This window comes from Nothobranchius furzeri, chromosome 2 (genome assembly GCF_043380555.1).
Source record: "Nothobranchius furzeri strain GRZ-AD chromosome 2, NfurGRZ-RIMD1, whole genome shotgun sequence".
NCBI lineage: Eukaryota > Metazoa > Chordata > Actinopteri > Cyprinodontiformes > Nothobranchiidae > Nothobranchius > Nothobranchius furzeri.
Genome location: NC_091742.1, coordinates 46,297,498 through 46,321,156, shown reverse-complemented (window position 1 = coordinate 46,321,156; position 23,659 = coordinate 46,297,498). Strand labels below are relative to the sequence as shown.

Here is a 23,659-nt window from a genome sequence, read left to right as displayed (position 1 = left end):
GTTGTCCGGTCGTCTTGTCGTCTTTTCACACAACTACCTTAAATAGAGCGCAAGATAAATATGTTTGCATCCATTTGGCTCAGTTGGACAGCACCATCAGCCATCGTCACCACCACGCCCACCGCTGCGGTGTGTTTTTGTGTCGGGTACAGATCACGTCGTGCTCGCAGGTTGCATTTTTTATGTTCAGATATTTCTATGAGGCTTGTTTTTTAACAGCAAAGTAAAAAAATATGTTTCAGGTTTTTCAATTGAAAAAGTCATATTTTTGAGGCCCACATGGATGTTTAACTGATTCATTTGGGTTCTCGCCTTGAAAAGTGTGGATGCCCCTTGCTTGGATGGAAGTGGGTCCAAAACCGTGGAGTCAGCCACTGGAGGGACAAACAGCATACAAACTGTTCAGTTTAGCTTTATTTAAATGTTTCAAATGAAAATAAGTATGCACAGTTATTTGTTTGGTTTACTTTAAATATTTAGGTTTAACTTTGAATGTAAATGTGAATATAGCTTTACAGTCAGCACCCCATACAGCCAGTGCTTCTATCTATAGGTCTAGGCTACGCCCACTCAAATCAGGGAGCAGAATTATACATACAATAATAAAATAACATGGGCATGCACACTATGGAACTCTAAAGTATTCAAAATTCAATAAATAAATAAGACATTATGAAATAAATATCTACATGAAGAAATACTAGACAATCATGTAATCTGACAATGAAATGATGAAATAACAGAATGTTATATAAGCTCAATATTATGAAATATTTTTCATTCTTCTTTTAAAATGTCTTTTTTTCAAGTCATTTTTTCATAATAATCCAAATTAATATTGAGCTATTTTTTTAATTCATTCAGTTTTTATTACATAATGTCTAACGAGTATTATCATGTAGGTAATATAAACCAAATGCATTATAAATGGTGAATGCAGTAGGATGTTTTTTAATGTAAATTGGACCTTAGAGCTTCTTATTTTGCATCAAATGAGGGTAAAACGTTTTAAAAAAACAGGCTTTTTAATAAAATAGCATTGAAGTGTTTTCATTGTGCATTTTTTTATTCAACTTACGCCTAATGATGATTGGATCTGTCTTAAAAATGCTAATTCTCTGTAGTTTCCCCTGCTGCTTGTCTTTAAACTGAACAGAACCAGTGTACTGCAGGTTATAGGTTTCATCTTTCAGTTCTTTTTAAAACACAGAAAAGGTTCATGTACCTGCAACGTTTCGTTTGCAGCTGCATTGATTACATCAAAAACGTGCACGTCTTAGGAACCGCCTTCGCTTCAATTTAAGATGCCGGAAGGGCGTCAGCCTGATGATGTTTGCAGCCGCAAAAGAAATAAACCTTTTCTGTGTTTTAAAAAGAACTGAAAGATGGAATATGAAACTAAACACAGCAAGAACACACCAAAGAGGTTATGGGTTTGTTTTACATTTTTCAATAAATAACCTCTTTTTCAATCTATTACAGGTCAGCATGCACTGTGCTGCGCATCTGCCTCTGTGCTGGTGAAGTTGTGGGTCTGCAGGATGAGCGTGAGGAAGATGTGTGTGGAGGAGGTCAGTGGTGCTCTGTCCTGCAGGAGGTACCAGCAGACCACCACTACTGTTAACAGGCAAGTCATTCACAGAGATGTAACAGCCGTCGTCTGAGCCAGCCCAGCAGGCCCTGTAGATGGACGATGGAGTGGACAGTGAGAGGAAGTGTCCCAAAGCTCTCTCTGCAGACCGTCCTGTATGATGTTCCTCTGACCAGAAACGTCCAGCCACGGGTCTGCTCCAGCCCTCCATCCACGTCTGGATCCTCCTGCAGCAGATCCAGCTGCACTGTTAAAGACTTCCTGCTCACTCAGTTTAAATAAAGGATCCAGGAAGAGTCACTCAGGTTAATCCTGCTTTAACCGTACATAACTGGTCCATACTGATTTTTATCTGTAAATAAGTGTAACCTATTATAAATAATCTTGTCTCCTTACCATCTTTTCATTTTCTGTTCATGTAACATGTTCTAAAACATCTGTAATAATAAAACTGGTGATAAAATCAATGACCAGAAAGAGTTATCAGTTAGTATTTGTTTTAATAAATGTGCTCAAATATCAAACAGCTAAATAACATCAACATGATGACAGTAGAAGGCCTCTCTCCCAGGATGACAACCAGGTAAAGCCTCTCCTGACCCTGGACACCTGCAGTCCTACAGAGAAAATCAGACCACTGGTGACAAAAAGGCAATAAACACATTTTTACATTTATCCACATGAGAAGATAAAACTTATATTCTTCACACAAACTTTTTACTTCATTAAAACGTGTCAGCTGTGTAAATCCCTGAATGTAAAACTACTTTTCACAGCAGAACACACGATAAACTACTGTGGTTGTGTGTAGCCCTAACCCTAAAACACACACACACACACCGGGAATAACTGGGACCTGCGATACAAACTCGTTCTGGCTGATTTCTGCCTAAAATGTATTTTAAAAACCAAATAAACAAACGATAAATGTCTATAAACAGAACCGCGTTAAGCTTTTTAGTTTTCTACGGCTAGTTTTTAACAAACTTACGTTTAAAACCTTTTTTTTTATTTGCACAAAATATAATGTACAACAATTATGGCAATCTCTACAAGGAATAAGTTTTACCAACATGAGATAGTACCAGAACAACATGAGATAGTACCAGAACAACATGAGATAGTACCAGAACAGGCTGAATTCCAACATATAGATAATGAACAGGAAGTACAAACAGCAACAAATAAATAAATAAAATAAAAACAAACCCCAAACAGAACAAATAAGCAAACAAATGAACAAAAAGACAGATCATTTAAAAAAACATAAAAAAGTTATACCTTAGGGGCTTTCTAACAGATCTAGTTCAACAATCATAGGATTCAAATCCAGAGCTTGTTTTTTGTCCATAAATTTAACAGCTTAGAAAAGGAGGCAGAGTTCTTTGTGAAAAGTAAAAAAAGAATGAAGAATTTGCCCATAATAATTATTACATTTAAAACATTTTCAAGCTTCTTTTAGAGAACCAAACATAATATCATTTTTAGAAAATTCAAGTAAGTGTGGGATCTTAGCGAGGAGCCAGTAGTGCACACATCGTTCACGTTTACGTTTAAAACCTTGTAGCTCTGCCCATTTTCTCTTCCTGTTGAAAGTCCACCGCCGGCGCGCAAAGCATGCTGGGATAGCCTGGTTCTGTTACAGGAACACCAAACGACGCGGGAGGATTAACCAATGGTGTTGCAGGCCACACCCACTCTGCTGTAAAGCATCATGATGAAATAAATGAGCCATGGGAAAAACACAATAATGAAATAAAGCTGTCTTTGTTAAAATGACGTTATGTAATAAAAACTGAATGAATTAAATAAAAATGGCTCAGTATTAATTTGGATTATTATGAAAAAATAACTTTTGAAAAGAAAAAACCTTTATATTAATAAAGACATTTTAAAAGAAGAATGAAAAATATTTCATAATATTGAGCTTAGATAACATTCTGTTATTTCATCATTTCATTGTCAGATTACATGACTGTCTAGTATTTCTTCATGTAGATATTTATTTCATAATAACTTATTTATTTATTAAATTTTGAATACTTTTGAGTTCCACACAGTGGCGGTTCTACATCGAATTACTCCCCGGGCGAGGCCCCCTTTGAGCGCCCCCCCCCCCCCCAACCGCCCACCACCCCACCACCACCACTACACCACACCACCCCACCTGCACGAACACACGCATGTTTTCTACAAACAGGCATGTTTTATTAGAACGACTATTGAACATTCATTTTTCTAAGTTGCACATATTTACATTAATTACTATGAAGTTGTCAGAATGTAAAGCACTATACATTATATACTGTATCAAAATATATAGAATCAAATATACAAAAACAAACAATAACTAAATATTAAGAATATATGAACATAATAGATAATAAATATTCTAAATAGCAAAAATATTTCACACATAACAAACTAAAGATAATCACTACAGCATTGCACTTAGAATAGAAAACACAAACTAAAATTAAAACCTAACCTTGATGCAACGTCATCAATAATGTCATCACATGAAATCTGCTCCCCTACTGAGTGATTGATACTAATTAGAGCCAGGTTAGTGAGCCGCCCCTGAAACATAGGTGACCTCAGGTATGACTTGATCAAGTTTTGAAAAGCTCCTCTCAGCTTGAGCCACAGTGACTGGCAGAGCAGTCCAAAAGTTGGGGTAGATCTCCAATAGATCTCATGATCCATAATATTTTAGAATTGCCTCTGAAATTGTAATTTAAACTGACATAAAAAAACTGTAGACTACCAAAAATGCCAACTTTTACAGAACAAATCATGTAAAAAAAATAATCAGTGCAGCCATCTGCAATAAATAAACAGGATAGTTAGTGGTGACTGGGGTGTTTTCTTCTGCTTGTAGAGTTGTTTTATTTATTATTATGTGAACATGATCAACATGTGTGTGTTGTTGTTCAGGCAGGCCACAGGCTGCAGCGAGCATTTAACAAATCCTAGTTTGAATCAGTAAAAAACGATTCAAGGACTTTTTTCAAACCATTTGAATATTCGTTTCAATATTTCAGCCCTATTAGCTCTGTTAGCAATTAGTTGACCACATTTAACCGTTAAAATCCCAGTTAACTGGTTCAAAAAATGGAAAACATGCATCATGAGAGCTACATACCTTTATCTTTCTGCTCTTTTTTCTTTTTTTTTTCCCCTGAATGGGGCACCTGGTGGTTTTAGCCTTTTTATGTTCATCTCTTCTGTTTGGCTCCTGACTCAGTAAGTTTCCTTTAGTCAGGACTAAACAATTTGACCTTGATGGGGGGGTGACCACAAAATCGTTTTGTTTTTCCTTTTTTTATTCGGCCATTTCACACAATTCAGAGAAACCTGAAAGAATGATAGGCCTGTGTTTATGATATTATGAATGAAATATGGAAGAACGTTAAGATGTGATTGACTTTAGCCATGTTAATACAGTTGATTCAGCCCCTGCATGCTCATTCATTTGGGAAAGACGCAGAGGTGAATTCCCCCGCCGCACCCCTCCCCTTCCTGTTCTTCATAGACACACGGAGCACGTGAACGTTCTCAGTCAGCAGGAGCGCCTGCAACTGCAGGGGGCGCCAACTTGCTGTTTCCAATCCAGACACTGTCATATAACCGATAATAGAAAACCTCGGTGAGGCGCAGATTTCCTTTTTTTTTTTTTTACTCAGCGCTTGTGCGCCCTTTTGTGTCATGAAAAAATGCCGCCCCGGGCAACTGCCCTGTCTGCCCGTGCCTAAAACCGCTACTGGTTCCACAGTACACGGGACTCGTGTTTTCCTGCTAAAGCTGTTGGGTCTGGTGCGTAATTTCCGCGTGTCTGCTCATCTGAACAAAGCTCCATCAGGTCCATCCTGACTCGCCCGAGCTCCGTGCGTCTGTGGGAGGGGCTGATAGCCGAAGTGCGGCTCCGCAGTCTGCAGCATCTCAGTCAGCGGGCGATGGCGCACCGCCGACAGACTCTCCGCTCCGGCTGATGTAGCGGAAGCACAACCAAAGCCCGCACATGCATGCTGTTTTCTGGGTTTGGAGCCGGTTCGTTGGGAGAATGCGTCCTCCTCCCCTCGGTGCTGCGCCGCTCTGTCTCCTGCTCCTCCTCGCCCAAGTGGCTGCTGCTGGGTGTGAAGCTGGTGTTTATAACGGTGAGTCCGACTCTCCTAAAACCTAAATACGTGCAACTTAAATGCAGTTTATTAAAATATGCATTCATTCAGAAACGTGTAAATCGCGGTTCCTGGTTGTAAACCCTGTTGTGGCTTTCTGACAGGAGAAAACAAGCAGAACGTCCTTGATCACGTTCAGAGTTATGAGATTACATCCCCCGTTTGGCTGCATCCTCTCCAGCACCAGAGATCAGCCAGCAAAGAGGTGAGTCTGGCTGCACGATGGCCAAGTGATGGAGATCTGACCTTTTAAGTGAGGTTTTTATGACAAATGTTCATCTGCTTGATGTTTTCCTGCCAGCATCCTGCAGAGCTCCAGGTTCTCATCTCAGCTGAGGGTCAGGAGCTCCGACTACAACTGGAAAAAAATGAGTGAGAAACTTTACTTTTCCTGTCTGCTTCTTCCTATGGTCAAAAAGCCAATTTTCCATGTGATTCGGTGCACTTTTTTGGCTTGAAGTTCTCTGTTTGACCAGATGTTAGCTGTCACCAGGTTCATTCATAAGGTCAGTGCCCCTCAGGGTGATGAGAGGGGAGGTGGGGGCGCTTCTGGAGGACACCCGATCCCTGTGCCCCAGGCTAACAGGAAGTATGACTGTGCCTCTGCACCTACAACATCCTGCAGTCTGTCTGGAGGTTCCTGCTAACAATAGCTAGGAGAGGTGTCTCCCCCACTAACACCCCCCCGAGGGTTTATCGTGGCATTTGAGCCAGCACATAAGTCACTTACACACCACAATACCACCACTCATGCATGTCTGAGGCCAAATGTGCCATTTCATCTCCCCGCAGACGTTAGCTGTGCTTGATCTTCATCTGTCACGGCCGTCTGTGCAAGCAGAAGTAACAAGGAGTGGTGCTGAAGTTGTGTGATACAATCTGTTCTTTGGAAACAAGATTGAGAAGTTGTTCCCTGAGGTTGAATGTGTACGCTACAAGCTGTTACGTAAAAAAGGAAACAGAACATTTCCAAACACGGGTGCAGAAGAGACCTGTTTTTAAAACTATTCTTGTGCAACGTCTTCGCTTCACGGGAACAGGAAACGTGTGACCATTTCATCACTCACTCCAACAACTTCTGCTGCAGATTTGTGGTTAAATTTGTGAAAATTTGCCCTCCCCACACACACACACACACAGGGGCAAAACAGGATCAGTCCTCTGTCACTGGTGCAACTTTCTGGTTCAGTCATCAGTGGTTTCATGTTTTATTCCAGAAGCTGCATAGACATGTTGGTGGTAGAGAAGCTGCTGCAGCGTGCTTCCTGTAACTTCAGCGGGTGTTGCCACGGTGCTGTCGCTTTCACCACACAACGATAAATGATCCCAGAACCTAGATGAGTGTTTCACTTCCTGATAATGAACCTTTTCATGTTGGAACGTCACATGACAGATCAGTTCTGGAGCTTCTGGTCATGATTTCGTCTGGGTCCTCCTAGGATGGCTCAGCAGCTTCCACACTAAGAGCTGGTTAGCCGTTCGTCTGAGGTTCACCCTCTCACGCGCTCAGACTCTGCATCTCGTGGTGGTGTACTTTGTTCTGATTTATCCTCTGATGTGGAGACACAAATGGCTGTGGGACTAAAAGCCAAGCTGAGGAGGAAGATTGATGTCAGATGTTGGAGCGAGGCCAGATAAGTCGCTGCCTCTCTGGAGTCCTGGCTGCATCTTTGTGTTGGTGCTGCTTTTAAAATGCTGCTACTCGGTCAGCAGATGACTGGAGAATCCTAAAGCAGCCGTGAAATGGACTCAATGTTGTGTTTTATTTGTCTGGAGCTAGTTTTCTCCAGCTGTCCTCCCTTTTCGTCCAGCTTCACCTCGTCGCCTCCTCATAAAACAAATCCCTTCAACCAAGCACGGAAGAAAACATGGCTGATTGTAGGACGGTTCTCTGAGTGGCTGCAGTCCAAACTCGGCCCTTTTCTGTCCTCCCTGTTGTTCTCTTGGACGAGCATTTGGTGCTTGACTTCACTGGCATGGATGTGCGTCTGCCTGGGCTTTTATCTAAATGAAAGTGTTCCCGTGGAGAGCTGACTGGGTTAAAAGCCAGACGTGTGCTGACTCAGACAGCAGCAGAAGTTCTGAACAGAGAGGTGGGAAGGAAGCGGGGTACGGAGGGAGGAGAAGGGCTGAGGGTCAGTTGGGGTGTGAGTTACCCCCCTGCTTCAGATAGGACTGGTGTGGATGTTTCCACTTCCTCTGTTGGTGGGTTTAATGCCCGTCCTGCTCACCAGCCTGAGTTCAGCCCTCTCTGGGGAGCCGCCGGCTGCATCGGTTCTCCTCTACTCTGCCCTTATCTTGTCTTCATGTCGTATTTCTTCCTCGGACCAGCTCTGTTGTGTTGTCGTTCCTCTCACCTCTCCTGATATTCCCCAGGGCCTCTTGTATAAACACACGTGGCTCCGCTCACGCTCAGCGGTCGGGGGTTGGCGGCCACGCGCAAACAGATGACAAACTAACTTTTTGCACTCAAAAGAACACAAAGACAGCAAAACCTGCAGAGTTGTCATTGTTTCTCCTCACGCCTCACTTATGTCAGCTCAATAAAAACCTCGTCATCATCTGTTGCCGAGTTGTATTTTGACTTTGCATCAGCTTTCTCTCTCTGTCCTCCCGACTCAGAGCGATGATGTCATCCGATACCATGAGGAAATGCAACCCACTAACCCTTTTGCACTAGCCATCATGCTCCCCTTCTCCCCACCCTTCGCTGTCTCCTAAGTACATTAGCATTACTCCCCCACTGCTGCCTGCTCCTGATGTTGAACCGGCTCTTTGTCTCCGCTCCGGCGCGCGTGATTCTTGCAGCAATGCCATCCTCAATCACAGCGTCTGTGTGGACGCTGGACAGCTTCCAGCACTTGCTCCATCACTTAAAGTTCTACGTTCTTGTTTAAAAGCTTTCATCAATATTAACCAGAATTCAAATAATTACAACACTCTGACGTTTTCTAAAGCGATGAGTTTCAAGCTGGTTGACTCTGGCAGTTAAAAGAGTGAGACATCCAAACCTCACACATAAAACCTCATTTTGGCCTTTACCCGCCATCTTTTCTGTTTATGTCTGTGCCTAAAGCTTATATTTCAGCTCAGTTGATTTCTTTAAAACTCGTCTAACCTGTTTGACAAGCTCAGTAAGGTGAGACTAGGCAGCTAATAAAAATAGCACCCTTGATAAACGGTATTTACGCTGCTTAAAACAGCTCTAGTCTCCCAGATGTCTGCACTTCACGCCAGCGCTGTTGTAGAAACCTTTAGATTGGTGCTGCGGTCACATTTCACAGGTTTTGTGTTGAAAATGTTAAAAATACAATCACGAGACATTAATTACAAGAAATGCTACCGTTAGCTAGCTGCTATTTCTGCTAGCATGATTTTGTGTGAATATAAGTGTTCAGAGCTATTTCTACTTGTATTCACATGAAATACTATAATGTTGACATTATTGTTGTTTAAATCAACTTTAAACTAATCTTCAGTTGACTTTAGTAGCATTTAGCCTTTAGCTAAGAAATGATCTCTGTTTCTCCAAACTGAGCCTGTCCAAAGAGCTCTCTGGGACAGGTCAACGACTCGTTCTCAACTTTTTCACAGAACCCAATTGGAAAACTTTTATCTTCATCATTCTCAATTAGCCTTGTTGCTTAAATGTTTAGAATTGGTCATTTTTATGAAGAGAATTAAAAACACATTTGAGCTCTTGGAGACGCTGATGAAGATGCTTCAGGTTATATTAAACTATATTTCCATTCATCCAAACGAAAGCCAACATAATCAGTTGTTTTACGGTGCAGCTGTGTTAACACACACACACACACACACACACACACACACACACACACACACACACACACACACACACACACACACACACACACACACACACACACACACACACACTTCTCTATCTCTGTTCTCCAACCTGCAGAACCAAGTGACACAAAGCGAAACTCGTCACACCCATCCTCATGTTTGCTTGAGGTTTTGTTCGATGGTTTCTTTTTGCCAGCCGTGCAGTTGAACTGAACCAACCTGACGCATCTACAACTTATTCTGAAGAACATCAAGGGACCAGAAGGTTGTTTGTGTGAGCCATCAGCAGATAGATCTCATTTCCTGCAGACACAACCAGGGCAGCACCAGGGTGAGCTACATGCTTTACTGGTGATATGTTGGGTCTACATGTCACACTGTGGCAGGTTGTAAAGCCACCAGTCTGCCAGTTTACACACACCACTCACCCCAAGGAGCTTTTATGTCAGCGTGCCTTAGCTCAGACGCAGAGCTGCTGACCGGCGTGAGAACGGAGACAGTCTCTTTCACAGAGAAGGAGAAATCCCCCTCTTTGCTAAGGCGACATCAGTAGGGGGAATTCAGAGTCATCTGCTGTCCCTCCAATAATTAAACACCTATTAGTAACAGAGAAGCTACAAGATGAGATGAGTTAGAGATGCAGAGGAGGGCCAGACGAGGTCAGCAGGTCGCACTAGTCTGTTTAGGATGACATCACCCTCCCAGACTGATCATTTAGTCTTTTATTTGTATGAATGTGTGAATGCAGGCCTCTCCCGCTGCACCCGGGTGGCAGTCTGTTAAATAATGAAGGAGCTGTTTTCTGTCTTTGACCTGCTTTGTTGCAGATTGCATCAACAGCTGTTTCTAAGGGCTCGTCTCCCTCAGGGCATCTGGGCGAGAAAATAAAAGAGCCACTTTCCTTCATTTGTCCTCATCCGGCTGTAAATGGACTTATTGTTGAGACGTGCTCTTTTACACTGTCATGAGGCGGCCCTCTCATGTGTGCTTAAAGTTAAAAAATCACAAATAGCAGCAAGAATCTAGCATAAAGGCTAGCAAAAGGGCAACCAGCAACAAGAGTCTGTGTGAAAGATGAAAGCAGCCCTGTAAGATCGTAGTTTTTAGCAGACCCAAAGATTAGACTCTGGAGAATAAATCAGTTCATTTCAGTTTATTTATATAGCACCAAATCACGAGCAGAGTCGTCTCAAGGCACTTCACAAAGGTCAGGTCATTCAGCCAATCAGGAAAAAGTTTCCTATATAAGGAAAACCCGAGTTTAAACAATAATATTTAGAAAATGATCAGTGCTCTGAGGCTAACATGAAAGCAGTCTCCTGCACCCGGTGAACATGAAGCCGTTGGGAGCGGGTATGGTTGGCTCACCCAGGCTGCTGCAGTCGGATCTTTTAAGGAGAAATGGGACGCGAATGAAAGTGAGACAGAGGAACAGAAGAGCAGCTGTGAGGCAAAGTTTATGAATGAGAACAGGAAGGATGGACGGAGACTCAGCTGGGCGGAGTGCAGCAGGAAGACAAGCATCAGCGTTGGTCTGAGTCCAAAGGCACACTGATGAAGGATTAGATGTTTCGCCCAAATAAAGTGAATGTTTGTCCAGACGTGTGTGTGTGTGTCTCCCTTTCATCTATCAGCCTCCCCCGTGGAGTCTGGAGGGCAGACACACTGGAGGACATTTGTGGATTACCGTCTCATTTAACAATCCCAGTTTGGCCTTAAAGCTTCAGCGTAGAGAAGCTAATGTTTCATTTTTCAGCTTAAAGCAAAATGATGATCCATCTAGGTTTTACTGGACCTTCTCTGTACAGCTGAGATGACTGAAGCCGCTTGCTTCTGCAGAGACTAAAGAGGTCATGAGCTGTGGACGGCTGCAGTCTTTGTCCTTTTCTATCAGCTCACCTATCTGCAGCTGTTTCTCATTAAACACCACCCAGTGCTCATCTTTCACTGCCGGGCCTCCTCACGTTTGATGTTCCTGTTGCTGACAACGTCATCTTTCTGTTGTCCCTGTTCTCCAGACAGCTGTTGGCCCCTGGATATCAGGACATATGGTACACCGCTGACGGAGCGCGCCGGTCGTCTTCTCCTAACAACACTGTGAGTCTAAAGAAACGAAACCTGCCAAAACAGAATCAAGATGAACTCGTGACGCTTAAATAAATCCGGTTTTATGGCTGAATCGTGGTTGTAGACATGGTTTCCCTTAAAAGAGACACATTTTAAAGGAAGATGATGTTTTACAGACACATTGTTTCTACCATGGTGAGGTCGTGGGCATGGAAGGCTCCAGTGTTGCAGTCAGCACGTGTTCGGGCATCAGGTAAGGAAACACTTATAAACAAAATTCCTACTGATGATGAAGACCAAACGTTCACTGGTGCTGCTTTGGTCACGTGCATGTGTGATCTTTTAGCCATTAGAATATCGCCTATAGAATGAATTAAAGGTGTGGATCACTGACAAACGTGGAAGGCTGTTGTTGGTGTAGCATCCATGAAACAGCAGAGGACGTCCCAGCTAGTAGAAGCTAACTGTTCGCATTAGCAACTACACCGCATGGCAGAGCTCCTTCAGGCGTGTGTTATTTGTGGAGATAAAACATCAACGTTGCAAGTCAGTGGTAGAGTCGTGTTGCTGCTAGCCAATCAGAGGAGAGATGTCCAAATATCAGGAAATAAGACTCCAAAACCTGCCGTCTGAAGCCCAGCTGTGATGTGGCTCACTTCTAGTTCCTGAAAATGGTGCACTGGGTTTTTTCCCCCAGAGTACGACTCACAAGGCACCCGTTCCTACTAGAGACCACCACAAATGTACTGGTTCAACGAGTGAACCACATCTTTAAAGCTGCGTAGTTGTATTGATTTTAGGGATGTCCACCATGATACCATTATCATCGATCGGCCAATATTGGTATTTGAAATGATCCGTTTTTACTCCTTCAATGACATGACATACCAAGGCCGTTTCTCAATACTCAAGGACGCTAGCATGTTCTCGAGCACCAGACAAGTATGTTCTTGGCAAGGACACCAGAGAGTCTGTTCTGCTGAGGACGGCATTTGGAACAGAACCGTACACCGCTGCATCATGGCAACAAGTGCTGCTTGTTTCTAGCTACGGTTAAACGACCTGAAATGAAAATAAAAGTTTAGTTTGTTCCTTAAATAACAAAATAGCAACTAAAACATATTATTTGTATTATATTTCGTCCACCTTTGATGAAAACTGATAAAATACCAGCATTTTCTGCTGTTGAATGAATAAAACTTTTTTTTCCCATCAAAGCAGAGATATGCTGCTTTTATTTTGATAGTGGGTTAGCTAATTAGCATTTTGAAGGATCGTGAAAAGTAAAACCGAAATACGCACACCTACATTTACAGCTAACCCAATTATTTACAATAACAGACAACTTAATATTCATTTATTAGTATTCCGGATATAAACTCTACAGTTATTAGATTTATCCTCTGACCTTTGCGGTTGCGACGCAATGCATTGTGGTAAACTTTGCTTTCCCAGGTCTGCAGAAGCATGCATCGATGCACCCTCGATACAAAAGGCAGAGCAAGAACACATCCGGGAACTTTGGGCAAACTTGCCCTGATGCATACGTAGGGTTAGAACAGTCGCTGGTGACGTTTCACACGGACGTGAGAACACAAGTACAGACAGGTCTGCATGATGAGAAACAGCCGAGTCATGGTCAGCTCAAAACGTGATTTGTTTTTGACATATTTTTGTTTGTTGGGCTCATCTGGCTTAGCCTAACTGAAGTAGTTAAAAGAGGGAATGACCTGCAGAACCAGTGATGTTATGTTAAATAATCTCATTTTTTTTATCAGGGGTGAACCCACATATCAGTTTATATCGTTTATTTATCTCAGTCAAAAAGCAGATGTTGAACATGACTAATTATTATTATATCACAATCACAAGAACTTTGAATCACAAAGTCAGACTACATGAAAAAATGTTTGGCAATAAAATGGGCCCTCACTCCCCTAATGGGACAGACACTTTACTGCCACTAACAAGAAGTTAGTCATGTTCTCACCTCAGATGTGTTGGCATCTGTCGCTCTGTGAATTAAAGCCACGTCCTGCTGATGCACACTTCAAAGCTTCAGTTCATTGATTTTCCAGGACCATGAGCGCTGAATAAGAACTTAAACCGTCATTTTAAACAAATCACTGCATAAGTTTAGGCATTTAAAATGAAGAGGTATTCTAAAACTGACTGTGTCATGGATTCTATCAATAACCCATTTCCTGTAGTGAAGAGAGAAGGAGACAATGAGCAGACAAGTCAAACAGTTATAACTGTGGCAAGGTGCACGAGGCAAAATGCCCCGAACATCCGCTCACTGAGTTTATTTGTAGAGAGATGGAAGAGAGACAGAGGGAGACAGAGAGAGAGAGAGAGAGAGAGAGAGAGAGAGAGATTGTGTGTGTGAGTGTGTGTGTGTGTGTGTGTGTGTGTGTGTGTGTGTGTGTGTGTGTGTGTGTGTGTGTGTGTGTGTGTGTGTGTGTGTGAGTTCTGAACTAGTGGGCATGAAGAGGCATAGAGCAGTACATGTTACATTCAGCTGATTGAGTCCATGATCAAGAATGAATAAACATCATTTTCCATAACAGTCTGTTAACCTGACTTGTAATAAAATGCAACCGGAGCTAGCTCAAGCTGAGTTCGGAGCTCACAGAGACTATTGGGTCGGTGGGGTTTGGCTCCAGAGTTGGGTCATCGAGTGCAGCTCGGTGTGCAGATCCTGTATTGCTCCCTGTGTTGCCACGGAGCTGTTAGAATGTTTCCTGCTGGAGGCGCTAGTGAGCGAGCACTGCCAGAGCTCAAGTGTTTACATGGAGGTTGTAGCTCTGCATCTGGAGGGGGAGTGGATGAACCAGCTCCATGTAGATTCTCCAGAGGAATGCAAACAAAGAAAAATCCGACGTGTGGGTGTCTGATGGTTCCAGATGTTTTCTGCAGCTGCATGACCCCATATGTTTGTGCTCATTCTGGCCCAGCTGATCTTTTTTAATGTGCAGTAAATCAGCAGAGACATGCTCACTTCTGAGCTGGACCAATCACAAAACTCCTGAGGAACTTCCTCTGCAGTTGAAAATCACGTAAAAATTGCACAAAGCATCATGGTTCTGGTGGCAAACAAAAAATAAAAATAAAAAACACACAGATGCTGTTTGGTTTATTAAATCCAATTGCATGGAACCATTTGTGGTGTCTTGTTTCCCCAGGGGACTGATTTCATTGAACACAAGCGTCAGCTACCTGATAGAGCCACTTCCTGAAGCTCAGAGGCACGCTGTGTTCAGAGCCGAGAGCCTCCACCTTCCCAGGGGAAGCTGTGTTCATCACCATGGCGATGAGGATCATCAGGACAGGCTAAATGACTTCATCCATGGAATGATGTCACTGCAGAGTCGCAGGGTTGGTTCAGACGTATCCGCCGGCGACCACTTGATGGCATTATGGAACAAAGTATGTCAATATTAAAAGATGACCGTCTGTGTGTGCAGGAGAAGAGGGAACTGAGCCGGAACATGAAATATGTGGAGCTGCTGCTGGTGGCAGACAGCGCTGAGGTGAGGATGATGTCGTGCTTTAGTCGTGGTGCAGTCAGAGTTAGCACTACTGCACCTTCTGCACTCAGAATCCATCCCCTCAGCACCTGTCTGAGGCGTTCATGTTGTCGTTTCCTTCTGCAGCCACTGATGATAACTGATGCTTCTTCTCTGGTTGCTGGTGTCTGATAAGTTCCTCTTCATCAGAACGAGGCAGGCGCGTTACGTGTTTGTGCTCTCTGGTTTGTGTCGATACAGTTTGAGTGGCATCAAAGGAGTTTGGACAGGACCCGTCAGAAGCTGCTGGAAGCTGCCAACCTGGTTGACAAGGTAACGCTCCAGCCTGAGGAGAAGACTGTTTAGTCACAGGAAGACTAACACGCCCGTCACTTCTGCTCCTCTGTTCGCACCACCAGTACTACAAGGCTTTGAACATCCGTGTGGCTTTGATCGGTTTGGAGGTGTGGACTGACCAGGACAAGATCAGCGTGTCCGATAACCCGCGCAGCACTCTGGATGCGTTTCTGTCCTGGAGGAGAAAAATGCTCAAAACTCTCCCCAACGACAACGCCCAGCTCATCACGTCAGTATCTCCCCTACCCAGCCAGTGTGCTGCAGCCGCTTCCTTGCTCTGACTCGATACTTTAGCAGAATTCAGCGGTAAGGAGGCGGCTAAACCGTCTGATTTGGGTGTAATCTGGACAGGTAGCAGTTTGTCTCATAGCTCCTGTCAGCAGATGTCGGAACATCAGCAGTCTAGATTAGAAACTTCACTTTAAACAAGAGCGTTCATTTTAGCGACGCGTTTTTGTTCAGCCGGAGCTGCAGACTAAGTGGAGCCTGATGTGCTGTAACACGAGTCAGTGATGTTAAAACGGTAGAAAATGTTTTAAACAGGGTTTGAGTCCGTCTCCACCTGCAGCTCCTGGTGCACATCTGAAGAACACGTCTGGCCTTCGCACACACAAGGTCTTACAGATGCTGAGCCAACGTTAAAACCAGAACGTTGAAGCAGCCTTGCTGTGCTTCGTGGAACGACTGCATTAAATATCCACAGCAGGATGACCCTGAAAGTACCCATAATACTCTCAGGGTTCTGTTCCTTTCCTGCAAATAACATCCCATAGGTCAACAATTGCTCGTGTTAACTTTTTTTTCGTATTTTAAGATCTCATAATAAAAAAATAATTCTGTTTTAGTAGATTATTACAGAATAGTAAAACCATTTATTTCTGACTTTAATCTCAGACTTTCTTAAGTTATTCCCAGGATTCTTACTCTTCAGTGAATCGATTCTTCTGTAGATGTTTTTCACAAATTATAAGTGTTCTCCGAACACAGTTTACTCCCAGTGGACTGGGAGGACTGTGCTGGCTGCAGGCCGCTGCCTCTGAACGAGTTTTAATGACCACCGGGCCGTTTGTGTGCAGGGGGAGGTCATTCCAGGGCACCACCATCGGGCTGGCCCCTCTCAGGACCATGTGCTCTGACTACCAGTCCGGTGGAGTGAACACGGTAACAGGAAAACGATAATTTAACAATTTTCTGTTCTTTATTCTGCACAACAAGACCTGCTGTGTTGGTTCCCTGAGATAAGAGGTATCTGACTCCTCTACTGAACAGGACCACGCACCCGTATCTTCTGTCGGCGTTGCCGCCACCATCGCTCACGAGATGGGCCACAACTTCGGCATGAGCCACGACACCGCAGGCTGCTGCCAGGCGAGAGCCGAGGACGGAGGCTGCATCATGGCTGCTGCTACCGGGTATGAAACTCAGACCGGGAACTGGACTTGAGTCATTTAGCAGAGAAACGGAAAAAAACTCCGATTCCTCCACCAGGGCTCCATTTCCTAAAGTCTTTAGTGGCTGTAACCTGAGGGAGCTGGAAGTCTTCCTGAGCTCTGGAGGAGGGAAGTGTCTCTTTAACGTGCCAAACACCAACTCCCTGTACGGGGGGAGGCGCTGTGGCAACGGCTACCTGGAGGAGGGAGAGGAGTGTGACTGCGGGGATGAAGAGGTCAGTGGGTTTCTGTGCACAGGTGTCAGTATGTACAGGTGTCAGAGGTTTTATTCTTCAAATGTGTGTGTGTGTGTGTGTGTGTGTGTGTGTGTGTGTGTGTGTGTGTGTGTGTGTGTGTGTGTGTGTGTGTGTGTGTGTGTGTGTGTGTGTGTGTGTGTGTGTGTGTAGGAATGCGCCAGCCCCTGCTGTAATGCCAACAACTGCACCCTGAAAGCTGGAGCCGAGTGTGCTCATGGAGTCTGCTGTCACAACTGCAAGGTCAGGGGAGGGTGAAGCATTTCCACGTCCTGTAAATGGAAAATCCCTGTTGTTGTGGTGGGATTACACATTAGGATGTGCATTTTGCTGCTGTGGAACATTAATAATCTGTGATGGGATTGTGAGACACTTCCACCTGTTTGAAACTTCTGGTGTTCCATGTGTGTGTTCCTGTGAAGCTGAAGGAACCTGGAGATCTTTGCCGTGCTCCCTCTGGGCCCTGTGACCTGCCGGAGTACTGCGATGGAAAAACCGAGTCCTGCCCTGCTAACTTTTACCTGGTGGATGGGTCGTCGTGTGCAGAAGGGAAGGCTTACTGTTACACCGGCATGTGCCTGACCCTGGAGCTGCAGTGTCGTTCCCTCTGGGGGCGAGGTGAGACAACATCTGTAGATGTGGTGCTGCTGAACCCTGGTGCAGGTGTGGCGGTGTGAGCGTCCTGTCACAGTGTCCAGATCGATCATGCCACCTGGCTACTTGGCCAGGGGGATGTCCCTGTGGCTGACTGGTTAGCACACATGACTCTCGGATCCCGCCGGGCCCTCGTTTCTCCACCTGGCCACATAAACTCAGATTAGCATAAAGCATCACCTTGTTGGGCGGGAGCAGTCGTGGTGGAAAGTGGAGGCTGGGTGGGAAAAACCTAAAGGACGACGTCTTTTTGAAGTAATCACCAAACTGTTAACTGCAGCAAATTTCAGTAATGATAATAGAAATAGTTACAACTGATGGTTATAACTAGGGATGGACAACATATCACCATCGGCCGATGTTAGTCTTTTCTAACACATCAGTATCGGTCCGATAAATGAAACCAGGCCGATATTAACAACCCATTTGTTTTCCATCTTGTCTCCATTTGCCTGTTTCAGAGGGTGGTGTGTATTTGTTTAGTCATGTGAACAGTGAGTGTAATCATTTCAGAAGTGTAAATGTGTGTGTGTGTGTGTGTGTGTGTGTGTGTGTGTGTGTGTGTGTACATAATAACTTAAATTCAGCTTTAATCATTTAATTCTAAGCAACATCTGCTGGTTTTAGAAGCATTAATGTCAGCATATCGGCATCGGCCATAACAGTGATATTAATATCGGTATCGGCCCAAAAATGTCACATCGGTGCATCGCTAGTTATAACCTTTCAAATTTTTGGTTTAAAATGTGTCTTTTGAAGACAGGCTGAGTGAAAACTGCATTTAGCGAACATCACTGATGTGTTTGTGACAGATGCAGTAGAGAATTTCAGCTCCATGTATTTCTGTGGACCTTCCCCAGATGCACGCCCAGCCCCAGACCTGTGTTTTCAGGAGGTGAATAGAGCTGGCGACATGTACGGGAACTGTGGGAAAGATCAGCAGGGAAGCTACAGGAGCTGCAGCGACAGGTGGGGTCGGGGTTTCCCACAGGTAACTTGCATTCACTTCTCATTTTAAGTCCTTCTGAGTTTCGTCTTTTCACACACCAGGGACGCAAAATGTGGCAAAATTCAGTGTTCGACCTCAGCCTCCAAACCCATCGAGAACAATGCCGTTCGCATAGAGACCACCGTCACAGGGGACAAGAAGAAGATCCTGTGTTTAGGCACACACGTGTACAATCTGCAGCCAGACGAGGAGCCACAGGGGGACACTCTGGACCCGGGCCTGGTCCTGACGGGAACCAGGTGTGGAGACGACTCGGTGAGACAGAGAACAGCTCGAGGTGAAGCTCCTGATGATGCTAGTCCTCACGTCTCTCTTTCCTCTGACAGATTTGCTTTAACGGAGGCTGTCGTAACGCATCGTTCCTTAGAGCTGGCGAGTGCACATCCAAGTGCCACGGACACGGAGTAAGTTCCTTGCAGCGGTGTTGGTGTGATGGGTTTCTGTGGACCTGCAGCTTTGGAAACTTGTGTCGTCGGCAGCGGCGCAAAAGCTGCAACGCACCATGTCTTCACTTCTATTATCCGACTCGATCGTCCTTTGAGGGGACTCGAGACTAGTTGTTCAGTTTTGGCTTTAATTTTGTCTCCCAGCTGTGCAACAACAACCACAACTGCCACTGCGACTCGGGCTGGGCTCCTCCGTGGTGCAGCCAGAGCGGGTCAGGGGGGAGTGTGGATAGTGGGCCCGTCATCCCCCGAAGTGAGTCACGTGTTTTGCCGTTTGTTCTAATCATCTGCCCTCCCCTCGGTGGCTTTGTGTCCTTACTATTTGTTTTCCACCCATAAAGGCAGCCTCCTTCCTGTGCTGCTGCTTGTGGCTCTCTTTGCCTTTCTGTCAGCATGTGGATTATGGTGGGGCTACAAACGTAAACACGTCCAGCTGAAAGCACCCGCCCCGCCTCCAGCACCAAAGTACGCCATTCTAGAGCGTCACGCGTTGATGATTTAGAGCAGCGACGCTCTGATGAGAGGTTCTTGTTGGGCCTTTTCTGTTCTAATTCACAGATGCTCAGTCACGGTGGAGGCCAGGCCTTTAAATGCTGATGATGTCATCGGTCACGCCAACCCAGCGTTCATGGCTAAGAGTCAGAACTCGGTAAAGGAGCCTGACGGACGGTGATGACACACCTGTAATGTTTTGAATACTAGTGTTATTTTTTGCTCTTTCACCCTAAAGGCTTCTCCTCGTCCGAGCCCGTCTCGTCCAACTCCATCCAGACCTGCTGTTGTGCGTCCAGCGGGGAAGCCTCCGCCCGTACTCTCCAGCGCTGCCGAGCAGAAACCACAGACGTCTCGGGGCTCACCTGCTGCCTCTCTTCCTCAGAGACACGTCTCTCCTCAGGGTTGCCTCCAACCTGTTTTTAGGTTTCCCCATGTCACTGTGCAGAAACCAAGCCGGGTGCCTCCGTCACTTCCAGGACCTCCATCGCTACCCTCCAACAATCCTAGAGGCCTATCCGAGCCATTAGCAACAAATAAGCATCGTCCAGACCCGCCAAAGAGGCCTCCACCTCCTTGTCCTGTTAAACAATCAGTGGTGAATACATTTGAAAATAATGAGTGATATCATACAGGTGCTGGCCAGTAAATTAGAATATCATCAAAAGGTTGAAAATATTTCAGTAATTCCATTCAAAACGTGAAACTTGTACATTATATTCATGCAATGCACACAGACCAATGTATTTCCAATGTTCATTACATTTAAATTTGATATTCATAAGTGACAACTAATGAAAACTCCAAATTTGGTATCTCAAAAAATTAGAATATTCTGAAAAGGCTGAATATAGAAGACACCTGCTGCCACTCTAATCAGCTGATTTACTCAAAACACCTGCAAAGGCCTTTAAAAGGTCCCTCAGTCTTGTTTTGAAGGCACCGCAATCATGGGGAAGACTTCTGACTTAACAGCTGTCCAAAAGACAATCATTGACACCTTGCACAAGGAGGGCAAGACACAAAAGGTGATTGCTAAAGAAGCTGGCTGTTCGCAGAGCTCTGTGTCCAAGCACATTAACAGACAGGCGAAGGGACGGAAAAAATGTGGTAGAAAAAAGTGTACAAGCTCTAGGGATAACCGCACCCTGCAGAGAATTGTGACGACAAACCCATTCAAAAATGTGGGGGAGATCCACAAAGAGTGGACTGCAGCTGGAGTCAGCGCTTCAAGAACCACCACGAGGAGACTCATGAAAGACATGGGATTCAGGTGTCGCATTCCGTGTGTCAAGCCACTCTTGAACAAGAAACAGCGCAAGAAGCGTCTCGCCTGGGCCAAGGACAAAAAGGACTGGACTGATGCTGAGTGGTCCAAAGTTATGTTTTCTGATGAAAGCAAGTTCTGCATTTCCTTTGGAAATCAAGGACCCAGAGTCTGGAGGAAGAGCGGAGAAGCACAGAATCCATGTTGCATGAGGTCCAGTGTAAAGTTTCCACCGTCAGTGATGGTGTGGGGTGCCATGTCATCTGCCGGTGTTGGCCCACTCTGTTTCCTGAGGTCCAGGGTCAATGCAGCCGTCTACCAGGAAGTTTTAGAGCACTTCATGCTTCCTGCTGCTGACCAACTTTATGGGGATGCAGACTTCACCTTTCAACAGGACTTGGCACCTGCACACAGTGCCAAAACCACCAGCACCTGGTTCAAGGACCATGGTATCCCTGTCCTTGATTGGCCAGCAAACTCGCCTGACCTTAACCCCATAGAAAATCTATGGGGTATTGTGAAGCGGAGGATGCAATACGCTAGACCCAACAATGCAGAGGAGCTGAAGACGACTATCAGAGCAACCTGGGCTCTCATAACACCTGAGCAGTGCCACAGACTGATCGAGTCCATGCCACGCCGCATTACTGCAGTTATTGAGGCAAAAGGAGCCCCGACTAAGTATTGAGTGCTATACATGCACATTCTTTTCATGTTCATTCTTTTCAGTTGGCCAACATTAGAGAAACAAACATTTTTTCATTGGCCTTTAGAATATTCTAATTTTCTGAGATACCAGATTTGATGTTTTCATTGGTTGTCACCTATAAATATCAAAATTAAACGTAATAAACATCGGAAATACATTGGTCTGTGTGCATTGCATGAATATAATGTACAAGTTTCACGTTTTGAATGGAATTACTGACATATTTTCAACCTTTTCATGATATTCTAATTTACTGGCCAGCACCTGTATGTAGTGAAATGGTTTCTTATTGTGCTGTTTTTGCAGGACCATCGTGTGAAAAGCCTACAGGCTACCACTAATGCTGCAAAAGCTCGTCTGGCGCCATCTGCTGGTCAGAATAAGCCAAATCAAGCCAGGTGAAATTTTAGGCCTGAGCAGCGAAGGCCTCTTGTTTCTTTTGCTTTTCTTTTTAAAGTGTCGTAAAACTTTTTCAGTAAAAAAAATCCTCAGAATCTCAGTTGTTAAGAATAAAAAAAATACATATGAAAAGGTTTTTTCTTTGTGCGAAAATTTTAAACGTATTCATTCTTTTTTACTTTCCTCTTTTTTCATTTCATTTGTGTTTTTTCTTTTTCTTCCTTTCCATATTTCCTGTTTCTCTTCTTCCTACTTTTCTAGTTTTTTTGTTCTTTGTTACCATTCCGTCTTCTTCTACTTAATTATAATAATGATAATAATGATAATAATAATGATAACAATAATAATAATAATAACAACAATAATGATAATGATAATAATAATAAAAACAATAATAACAATAATAATAATAATAATAATAACAACAATAATTACAATAATAATAATAAGAGCAATGATGACAATAATAATAATAACACTAATAATATTAATAATAATAACAATAGTAATAATAATAACAACAATAATAATATTCATATTATTTATAATAATAATAGTAATAATACTACTACTAATAATAATAACAATAACAATAATGATAATACTACTACTAATAATAATAACAATAATAATAATAATAACAATAATGATAATAATAATAATGATATTACTAATAACAATAATAAAATTGTTGTTGTTGACGGATGTTTCCACCTTACATTTTGCTCTTTCCCATCTTGTCCTTCCAGAGTCTAAACTGGGAGCTCAGGGAGGCCCTCTGGAGACCACCACTTGTATTCAGTACTGGACAGCCGTTTACTCTTTTTTATTTAATAATAATAATTTAATAACACCTGCAGCACTGTGGTGTGTAATAAATCCTTGACGGTGTGTTTACATTGCCGTGCACTGACATGAAGGTGAACACGACATTTAGGCCTAAGCTTCTGTTTTCATGTTCTCATCTGCTTTGATCACTTGAAACAGCCAGAGCTGTCATGTTTCTCAGTGTTTTACTTTCCCATTTTTTGATTTAAATGTGAAGTTTTCTGATGGTATTTATTCAAAAAGGGTTCAAATTGAAAAGGAGAATGTTTACATCGCAGCTTTATAACAAGCATGTAATCCGTTAGTCATCCGCTAGAAGAGAATGTCTTTTTATGACGTAACCCGGGAACATCCCACATGCATGCTGCCAGTTAGTCAGAGCTGGGAGGCCTCTGAGGTTTTTATTATTGTTGTTGTTGTTGTCATGTTGCACTTTTGGGTTAAACTCACTATTTAAAGGCATAAAGGGTGAAAAGGTGATAACTCCCAGCAAGTATGAAATCTTTGAAGTCCATGAGGAGTGGTTGGTGAAAATGTTACTGTAAGGTGACCATTTTAACCCACGATGACTTTTATTCCTCTTTGCTGTACGTGCATCTGAAACTGGAAACCCAATGAACACATGTATGAATAAAAGTGTGTTCAACTTTTGCAAA

The 23,659-nt window shown here is 43.7% G+C and overlaps 1 protein-coding gene and 1 long non-coding RNA gene across 2 annotated transcripts; one reads left to right on the top strand and one right to left on the bottom strand.

Annotated features, from left to right (window-relative positions):
- Nucleotides 1–2,578: 2,578 nt before the first annotated feature.
- Nucleotides 2,579–4,843, bottom strand: LOC139063604 (uncharacterized). Its single transcript, XR_011516988.1, has 2 exons — nucleotides 4,737–4,843; nucleotides 2,579–3,293 (listed from the first exon to the last, which is right to left on the bottom strand). It is a non-coding gene; the product is annotated as an uncharacterized lncRNA (long non-coding RNA).
- Nucleotides 4,844–5,654: 811 nt separating this feature from the next.
- LOC107396287 (disintegrin and metalloproteinase domain-containing protein 19) lies at nucleotides 5,655–23,659 on the top strand. The gene is made up of 23 exons (XM_054733989.2): nucleotides 5,655–5,748; nucleotides 5,874–5,974; nucleotides 6,071–6,141; nucleotides 11,601–11,679; nucleotides 11,826–11,902; nucleotides 14,835–15,027; nucleotides 15,117–15,182; nucleotides 15,420–15,491; nucleotides 15,578–15,744; nucleotides 16,592–16,676; nucleotides 16,785–16,927; nucleotides 17,004–17,181; nucleotides 17,353–17,442; nucleotides 17,622–17,817; nucleotides 18,714–18,822; nucleotides 18,904–19,117; nucleotides 19,189–19,266; nucleotides 19,453–19,561; nucleotides 19,650–19,773; nucleotides 19,867–19,957; nucleotides 20,039–20,398; nucleotides 22,083–22,174; nucleotides 22,925–23,659. The coding sequence occupies exons 1-23, from the start codon at nucleotides 5,655–5,657 to the stop codon at nucleotides 22,929–22,931; spliced, it is 2,796 nt and encodes a 931-aa protein (XP_054589964.2). The 3' UTR covers nucleotides 22,932–23,659.

Coding starts and splice junctions, on each gene's coding strand:
- LOC107396287 (XM_054733989.2), top strand. CDS start 5,655: ATGCGTCCTCCTCCCCTCGGTGCTGCGCCGCTCTGTCTCCTGCTCCTC. Junction 15,183..15,419: donor TGGTGGCAGACAGCGCTGAG/GTGAGGATGATG, acceptor GTGTCGATACAG/TTTGAGTGGCATCAAAGGAG. Junction 16,677..16,784: donor AGTCCGGTGGAGTGAACACG/GTAACAGGAAAA, acceptor TCTACTGAACAG/GACCACGCACCCGTATCTTC.